A 10,000-nucleotide genomic window follows, 5' to 3' on the forward strand; every position below is an offset into this window, starting at 1 on the left:
GTTGTGCAGCGTTTTCTGCCACACTTTTCCCTTCCCACAGACTTCCCACTGAGGTGCCTTGATACAGCACTCTGGGAACAGCCTGTTCGTTCAGCAATTTCTTTCTGTGTCTTACCCTCTTGCTTGAGGGTGTCAATGATGGCCTTCTGGACAGCAGTCAGGTCGGCAGTCTTACCCATGATTGCGGTTTTGAGTAATGAACAAGGCTGGGAGTTTTTAAAAGCCTCAGGAATCTTTTGCAGGTGTTTAGAGTTACATCGTTGATTCAGATGGTTAGGTTAATAGCTTGTTTAGAGAACCTTTTCATGATATGCTAATTTTTTGGGACAGGCATTTTGGGTTTTCATGAGCTGTATTCCATAATCATCAGTATTAAAACAATTAAAGACCTGAAATATTTCAGTTGGTGTGCAATGAATCTGAAATATATGAAAGTTTCATTTGTATCATTACATTATGGAAAATAATGACCTTTATCACAATATGCAAATTTTTTGAGAAGGACCTGTATATATAATATCTTGTACCGGTAAATAGGGCTGGACGATGTATCGAATATACTCGATGTATCGCGAGTTTTCCAATTGACGATGATTAAAATGGCTCTATTGCAACCATTGAGTATTATTAGATTTGAAAATTTGTGTACGGTAGTTCTTTTTCTCCCATCTGCGCCGCCAACGTCACGCAGCCCCTCCTCCCTCACTGAATACAAACACAGCCCCTCACGTGCTGCTTCACACACGCTTACTCACATCGTGAAGGTGGCGCAGCTGAATAGGATTATTATTTAATCTATGTAAATAGTTTATTTTTTAGATATTTATTTTGTACAGTTACCACAGTTTGTTAATAAATGTGCCTGTGTGACAACTGGGACAAAGCTTTCACTCATAAATATATTTTTGTTATTACTTTCTGGAAAGAAAAAAAAATTGAGATATATATCGTATATCGCGATTTATCTTAAAAATCTTGAGATATTAATTTGGTCCATATCGTCCAGCCCTACTGGTAAATACTGACCCAGGACTTAGTCAACAAAAGTCTTTAAAAATACACAAATAAAAATACTGCATATTCCCTAAAATGTTCCTTTAGCTCAGCTTTTTGCTTCACACATGAAATGAGGTTGGATTAAATGAAAATGCCTCCTGTCTTTCAAACACAACCAGCTTTGGTTTATGGCGCTAAAGAAAAAGGAAAACCACAACAACAACAAGCCTGGGTTTTATATCAGCTGAAGTTTATGAGCATCAGAATTCAACACATTTAGTTTTACTGCTGCTACAAGACAAACCCAGACTGCAGATAATTATGTCACAGACTTCTTGTGTGATCTGGTTGGACAAGATGTTTCCCCACACACATACACACACACACACCCACACACGCACACACACCAATTCACGGTCCAGAGGTGGCATGGTTTCAGGGTTAAACATTGACCTGAAGGAGTTTCGTAGGAACCTGCAGTTCAACATCCTGTGTTGTGTTGTGTGTGTGTGTGTGTGTGTGTGTGTGTGTGTTGTCTCCTTTAAACAAAGGGAGCAGCAGTTTAAAAATATATCTGTTGTCTTAGTGTTGTGTTTTTCTTAAACTAGTTTGTTTTATTGCTTTATTTTAGTTTTACCTGTTAAAAACCAAAGTTCATCTTAAGTTAGCAGATCCTTTTAGAAGTCCATATATCTAAGTATATACTTTCTTTTTTTTTTTTTACAATATATACTGTATAAATATTTTTTTTCAGTTAGTCTTCAAATGCATTATGTATTATATGTATATAGTAATATATAGTGAGGTGTATATATATGTATTATTATGTATTATTTATGTAACATACATTTTTTTACAAAAAAATATTGATCAAAACTTTTTTTATGATGTAAAATATTTTGGTTTTAGAAAAAAAGTGTTATTTTTCTGAAATTTTTTTTTACTTCATGGTTTCATTTTCACAGTAACAACGTTTTGTTTTAATTTCGTTTATGTTTATCTTTTTTCTTTAAATATATTACAAAATTTTATGTAATCTTGGAACAATTTTAATATTTTTTATTACAAAAAATGTATATGGCCAGTAAGTTATAATTTTTTTCTATAGAAAAATGTATTTATAATTACGTTATTAAACAACATACAGACCACACCCCTTTTGTTTAGCTCCACCCCTGTTTGTGTAGCTCCACCCACATACTTCAGCCTATTGTATAGTGTCTTTTAGCTGCAAACACAGAAACGTCTGCGTGCGTGTGTGCATGTTTTGCTGCGTCTGTCTTCATTTCTGATTTTTCTCCGAGTGGACTGATGTATAAGCATGCGGCGAGGGAGAGGTGCATGCTGGGATTGTTCAGGCATTTGGGGGTGGATTGTGGGAGAGGACGAGCAAGGTGGGTTTCCTCTAAGAGACACGAAGTGAGAGGAGAAACGAGAGCATGATGGTTAATGAGTGACAGAATGAGTTGACCGTGGGACATTTTGGTTTAAATGTTTCTTCGGCGTTACAGAAAACAGTTTCTAAATAATTCAAGAATTCAAACGTGTGTGAACGGAACAAACCGGTTTTATTTTTCTGGATGGAAGGAAACAGAAAAATGCGGTGTGGATTTTCATGTTTTACTGAGGAAAACAGTTTAAAATGTGCAGCGACGCTTCAACTTTCAGACTTTCTGAACGTCACATGATCAATGGAATAATGAATTGTAAAACTGTTTTCTGTCTCAACAGGATCTATATCAATATTTTCAAGTAGGTTTGCTTGTTAAAATCAAACAGAACACAAGTGATTCAGCATTTTCACAACTCGTTTAAAACTGAAACTGAAGCATTCAGAAAACTTGAAGAAAATAAAGTCACCACCTGCTGGTAAATCTTATTCACTTTACGGATAAAAGGTAAAATTTTAACCCTGTGGTGAAATTCACTCTTTTATTAATATGTAAGCAATCTGCCAGGCTTTTCTAATTATAAGACAAAGTAGGATACGGTTTAAATGCTATTATCATTTAGGCTTACCGTATTTTTCGGACTATAAGGCATACCGGATTATAAGGCTCACTGTCAATTTTTGAGAAAATTAAATGATTTTAAGTGTGCCTTATAGTCCGAAAAATACGTCATTTAATTACCAGCTCAAGAAAAAGGTGTTTTGGAGAAATGTTTGCTGATAGAACTGGAGTCTGAAGAAAACAAACTATAAAGAATGAAAAAGGTCCTGATTCAAAATGCTTATCATTGACTTTTCTCATTTAATACGGCTGTGCCCACATATTGGCAAAATTTACTCTTCCGTCTTCTACAATGAGTTTTATTTAGCTTGTAACTCCTTTAAATGTCCACGAGTAAACGCCAATTATCAGTAATTCTGATTATTTCAGGGGTTCTCAAACTTTTTGAGTTCAGGGACCCCTTACAGGGGAGAAAAAGTTTCAGGTACCCCCTCATAACCCTCATGTTTATTAAATTATTTTCTTCAATTGGTCTCTTTAATGCAATGGAAATATTTGTGTAACAAATACTTAAGACCTGTTCTTAAATAGTGTTAATACATTTTTTATGTTTTTAAACATGGGGTATTTTCATTCAAGACACACTTAATTAAAAACATTTTTAATTTCATCTTCCAAAGATTACAACTTTGAGAAAATCAACTGTATCAGAAACCAATTTAAAACTTTACCTATTCACATAATGAACATAATAAATTTATTACCATGTCTTCAAATTATTACAGAAAACTCTTTACACAAAACTGAACAGAATCATAACAGCAGTAGTCATACCAAGCAACAGGGCTTAATTTGTAAACAGATTAATGCCGGAACACAAATAGTGGGCGGGCTGACGAGGAGGGGTCCTCCCCCAGAAAATTTTGAATAAAATAAATGCGATTTCCTGAATTTTGGTGTATTTTATAGGGATGTTAAACATCTACTTGCTTGTAAAAATATATTATATATATATAATATATTATATATATATAATATATATATATATATATATATATATATATATATATATATATATGTGTGTGTGTGTGTGTGTGTAAAAACAAAAAAATTTTTACGGACCTCCAATCACTTGCTCGCGTACCCCCGAGGGTCTGGGGATCACAGTTTGAGGACCACTCATTTATAGAGTTCTGCGACAATTTCATACCAACAACTTTCTGTTATCACAACATACTACACATATTTGTATTTGTGCAACTGAAGTTAAATCCCATCCATCCATTATCTTTACCTGCGTCTAACTTTTTGGGTCTTGGGGTTCGCCATGTCCAGCCATCGCTGTGCGAGAGGCGGGGTACACCTGGACAGGTCCATCACAGGGACATAGAGACAAACAACCATTCACTCTCTCACTCACACCTAGAGATAATTTAGAGTTACCAATCAGCCTAACATGCATGTTTTTGGTCTGTGGGAGGAAACCGGAATATTCGGAGAAAACCCATGCATGCACAGAGAGAACATGCAAACTGCACACAGAAAGGCCCCCGGCTGGGATTTGAACCAGGATGACCTGCTTGCTGAGAGGCAGCAGCTCTACCAGCTGAGCCACCGTGCTGCCCTAAATCAGAATCAGAATGAGCTTTATTATCATTGTACCGAGATACAGCTAGAATATGTCTGTACACATGTAAAGATGGGCGGAGTGCACGTAGCTGCTGCTCTTTGAGAGCGCGGCCTCTTATCCTTTTCAGAATACTTTTAGATAGAAATGGGGAAACGTTAAATTATTCAATAATAATCTACGAAATACCAAAAATAAATCTTACTGAACAGTTTGTACTCGATTCTGAAAGGAGATGAAAACACCTAAACATCAGAACTTTCATTTTCACAACTCAAGCCTCATACAGACAGCTGATGATTAACAACTTTATTCTAGTGTTTTTGGTTTCAGGGAATTTATTTAAATTTTTTTAGCTAAATATATTCATTTCAGGCAATTTTAATCTTTAAAAATTGTTTTTTATTTAGCGTTTCCTCAGTGGTCCTCTTTTTATTCTGCTTGCAATTCAGCTTTTTTTTTTTAATTCTTTTGTATACTGTTTTTTATAATGTAGCCGTTTTTGTTTTGTTTATTTATATAATTTTCTTACATTTATTTTTCAATTCATACGCTGTTTTTATGAGTGTCTACTGTTGTCATGCACTCTTTGTTAAAATCAGGTCTCGCTTGTAAATGAGTCCTCGAGGCTCAGTGAGACTAACCTGTATAAATAAAAGGTTGAATGAAAATTCCCCATCATGTTTCTAGTTGTATATATATATATCCGTATATATTTAATATGAACAATAACCGTCTGTGTTCCTCTGTGTGTCTGCAGAGCCCAGCCTGTACGGCTCTGAGAGTTCAGGACTCCAGAATCAAACCAACAGTCAAAGTAAGATATCTCATCACTCATCATATTCAGGAACAACCGTCATCACTGACCTCTTCCTGTTTTATCAGATGCCACCTCTCCCGGCGCGTATGGAGTGGGCGGAGCGCCAGGGGGCGCTGTGGGGTCTCCAGGACCAAAACGCACAGGCTCTGGGACTGGAAACACCCTGAAGGTGAAATATGCTTAAGAAACATAAAATTAGTATTTGTTAATACTTCATTAGTGGTAATTAGTATGTTTTCTGCTTTTAGAAGTGCCTCACGGAGTACTGGTGCTTCTCAACTGGTATTTAATTTGCAGTGTAATTGTTTGTTCCAGCGCTGGTTGACCAGTCCTGTTCGAAGACTCAGTCAAGGAAAAGCTGACGGACAGAAAAAGCCTCCAATCAGGACCAGGAGGAGGGAAAACAAATCAGAGTTGGCCACGCCCCTTATGGGCAACTCACAAGCGGTATATAAACACAAGTGTGAACACAAAACCCCAGAGGTGCACAAAATACTAAAATCAAACAAGACAAATAATTGTCCGTTTCTGCAGAAGGCAAGGAAGGAGGAGGCGGCGCAGAGTGGAGGGGAGGAGGAGCCTGAGGAGGAAAGCCACACCCCTCTACCACCTCCAATGCAGATTATCAAAGACCCCAATAACCCAGAGGTAACAAGTTTAACTCTATTATATATATATATATTTGGACTTTTTATGGCCCATTTCTTATCCGTGCAACAAGTGAAACGGTCAGATGGTCTGAGATGCTTCTTGGTTGAGAATAAATCACACTTTAATGTCATCTTTTTCGTTTGTGCCTCTACAGGCTCTAGATTCAGATCAGGGGTCGAATGAGTCGGACACTGAACAGAGAAACAAAGCCCTGAGGGGACGAATGTAAGACAAGCACAAAGATTATTAGAATAACCCAAACATGAACTGAACATAATCTGTGATTCTCTGCAGGTTTGTCGTTAACGAGATGATCCAGTCAGAGAAGGACTACGTGAAAGACCTGGGAGTGATAGCTGAGGTGATTTAAATACCCTAATTTTATTAAACACCCCCAAAGAGACATTTACTCACCTACAAAACGGTTCTCGTCTCTCAGGGCTTCATGTCTAGGCTGGAGGTCCGAGGGATTCCAGAGGACATGAGAGGAAAAGATAAAATCGTCTTCGGTAACATCCAGCAGATCTACGACTGGCACCGCGAGTACGTTATTCGAACACATAAAACCACTCAAACACGCTTTAATATGAAAACACCGTCCTGTTCACTGTTTGTTTGTGCTGCAGCTTCTTCTTGGTGGAGTTGGAGCGCTGTGTCCAGAACCATGACCTGTTGGCCGACCTCTTCATCAGACATGTGAGTTCTACAGGCAAACACCATACAGGGGCACAGTGACTCAGTAAGGACAGAGTTTACAGGGTGAAACTGGGACTTCAGTCTCAATAAATGTGGATTAGGTGGTCTACATCATTCTAGATCTTAAAACTTGTAGGAACCGACAGGGACTTTGAGTATGAACATTCTGGTCTTATTGCAAGACTTCAATTGAGATTTTGTCCTGACGCTGAACTTTCTGGTCTTCACTTGATGATAGACTTAGAGCGTAATGATCTTGATTAATTAAATGTTTTGCTCTTTCTTAAGGATTTTCCAGTCTTGAACTTTGTGGTCTCATCTTAGCCTCAGTTTGGGGCTTGACTCTGAGCTTGACTTTGAACTAAACCTTGGCCATCATACCATATCATACCATATCATATCATACCACTTTATTTATAGAAACCAAAGGGCTGGACAGTAGAAATAACAAGCAAAGCACACAGTAAAACATAAAATAAAGTAAAATAAAAATATACACTGCCTGGCCCAAAAGAGAGTCGCCACCAAAAAAAAAGGTCACACACTAATTTTTCGTTGGACCGCCTATAGCTTTGATTACGGCATGCATTCTCTGTGGTATTGTTTTAATAAGCTTCTGCAATGTCGCATGATCTATTTCCATCCAGTGTTGCATAAATTTTTCACCAAGATCTTGCATTGATGATGGCAGATTCTGACCACTGTGCCTAAGATTCTCAATGGGGTTAAGGTCTGGACTCTGTGGTGGCCAATCCATGTGTGAAAATGATGTCTCATGCTCCCAGAACCACTCTTTCACAATTCGAGCCCGATGAATCCTGGCATTGTCATCTTGGAATATGCCCTTGCCATCAGGGAAGAAAAATATCCATTGATGGAATAATCTGGTCATTCAGTATATTCATGTAGTCAGCTGACCTCATTCTTTGAGCACATACTGTTGCTGAACCTAGACCTGACCAACTGCAGCAACCCCAGATCATAGCACTGCCCCCACAGGCTTGTACAGTAGGCACTAGGCATGATGGGTTGCATCACTTCACCTGCCTCTCTTCTTACCCTGATGCACCCATCACTCTGGAACAGGGTAAATCTGGACTCATCAGACCACATGACCTTCTTCCATTGCTCCAGAGTCCAATCTTTATGCTCCCTAGCAAATTGAATCCTTTTTTCCGGTTAGCCTCATTGATTAGTGGTTTTCTTAAGGCTACACAGCTGTTCGGTCCTAATCCCTTGAGTTCCCTTCACATTGTGCATGTGGAAATTCTCTTACTTTTACTGTTAAACATAGCCCTGAGTGCTACTGTTGTTTTTCTTCCATTTGATTTCACAAAACGTTTAAGTGATCGCCGTTCAGGATCGTTCAGGATTTTTTTCCGTCCACATTTCTTCCTCGAAGACGATGAGTCCCCACTGTCCTTCTAGTTTTTAATTATGCGTTGGACAGTCTTTAACCCAACTTTAGTAGTTTCTGCAATCTCCTTAGATGTTTTCTCTGCTTGATACCAATGATTTGACCCTTCTCAAACAGACTGACATCTTTTCCACAACCACACGATGCGTCTTTCAACATGGTTGTTTAAGAAATGAGAAGCAACTCATTGCACCAGTTGGGGTTAAATAACTTGTTGCCAGCTGAAAGATAATCGCCCATGCAGTAATTATCCAATAGGACGCTCATACCTATTTGCTTAGTTAAATCCAGGTGGCGACTTTTTTTGGTCAGGCAGTGTAGAGACGAATGGAAGACGATAACTAAATAGCTAACTTTGTAGAATACAGACAGGTTAAAAACAAATCACACTGTGTCAAAAGCCAGGGAATAAAAGTGGGTTTTTAATCGAGACTTAAAAACAGTAAGAGAGGGAGCCTGCCTGACATGTAGTGGTCTCATTTCACAGTCTTGGAACTGCAACAGAAAAGGCCCCGTCATCTCTGAGCTTACGACGGGTTCCTGGAACCGAAAGAAGCATCGGATTCACTGACCTCTGTGGGGGTTGTGGCACATATGGCTGCAGCAGATCAGTGAGATAAGAGGGGGCAGAACTGTTCAGTGATTTAAAAACGTACAAAAGGATTTTGAGCTGAATTCGAAAGCGAACTGGGAGTCAGTGCAGGGAGGCCAAAACTGGTGTAATGTGCTCTCTTTAAAATGGGCAGCAACATTTTGGACCAGTTGTAGTCGTGCACTGGAGGTTTGACTGATTCCAAACAGAAGCGTGATATCATGAAGTATCATGACTTCAGAAGCGTACTTGGAATTTCAATCCAGATTTTAATTGGGACTTGATGGTTCCTTACTTTGTTCTTGATCCTAGACTTGATTTTTATTTATTCTTGTTAATTCCTGATGCGTTTGTTCAGTGCTTGAATGAAAGATTAATCAGTCTTGACATAAAGATGACACGGGACTTGTTGGTCTTGAATCTGGTCCTACTGGAGCTACATTTCAGACATTTTTATACTTGAATGGAAGATTATTTTGTGAGTCGACAGGTCTTGATGTGGGACTTGTTGATGGGTTCTTAAGACTTGATATGGGATCCAAGTTGGGCCTTATTGGTCTCAGTTTTAAACTTGTTGGTCTAGACTTTGGAGTTGAGTAGCTATTGGTCTGAATTTGGAACTTTGGGAGTTAAAAGTTGATTTAGAGAGCTGGGCTTTGAAAACAGGTTTTTGTAACTGAAGACTTGAAATGGACTCAGACCTTGTTGGTCTCCACTTGCCACTTTAATTATTACACTTTAGATCTACTGATTTTGTTTTAGAACTTGGTTCGGGGATGTTACTGTGGTCGTGACAGTATATACCGAACCTACTGAAGAGCCTGGCTTCAGTAAATATTCTTGACATCGGCTTTTTGTGACTTTCAGTTACGTTAAGACTCAACTTGTTACTTGTTTTGAACTTCATAAAGAACTTGTTTTGTGGACTTTTTTTACAGGACCTAATCTGGGACTTTGTTGTTGGTTCCAAAACTTATTTTACCTCAGATATCCTGGGATTCATTATTCTTGTCTTGGACCTTACTTTTGGACTTTATGTTGGACCTTTTGGTCTAATTTGATGGTCTTGACCTAGGTCCTGACTTTAGATCTAACCAAGTGCTGCCTTGGAACTTGATTTGAGATTTGAAGACGGGACCTTTTTCAGGAGTTGTTGGTCTTGACTCAGGACTCTTACCAATGCTGGCTTTACAGAAGCACCAACTTCATATTATTCCTCAGTATTTAGACGTTGGTACTGTGTATCCGG

At 38.4% G+C, this 10,000-nt stretch overlaps 1 protein-coding gene across 1 annotated transcript in view; it reads left to right on the forward strand.

Moving 5' to 3' along the window:
- Positions 1-5,746: 5,746 nt before the first annotated feature.
- The window catches only part of LOC119428915 (kalirin), a 24,163-nt gene continuing 19,909 nt past the window's right edge, over positions 5,747-10,000 (forward strand). Inside the window, exons 1-6 of the mRNA XM_037696615.1 lie at positions 5,747-5,842; positions 5,933-6,043; positions 6,201-6,271; positions 6,341-6,407; positions 6,486-6,589; positions 6,673-6,742. Of these exons, the coding sequence (XP_037552543.1) occupies positions 5,825-5,842; positions 5,933-6,043; positions 6,201-6,271; positions 6,341-6,407; positions 6,486-6,589; positions 6,673-6,742 (441 nt within the window). The 5' untranslated portion in view covers positions 5,747-5,824. The remainder of the gene's footprint in view (positions 5,843-5,932; positions 6,044-6,200; positions 6,272-6,340; positions 6,408-6,485; positions 6,590-6,672; positions 6,743-10,000) is intronic.

The sequence above is a fragment of the Nematolebias whitei genome, chromosome 23, assembly GCF_014905685.2.
Source record: "Nematolebias whitei isolate Nwh7 chromosome 23, NemWhi1, whole genome shotgun sequence".
Lineage (NCBI taxonomy): Eukaryota > Metazoa > Chordata > Actinopteri > Cyprinodontiformes > Rivulidae > Nematolebias > Nematolebias whitei.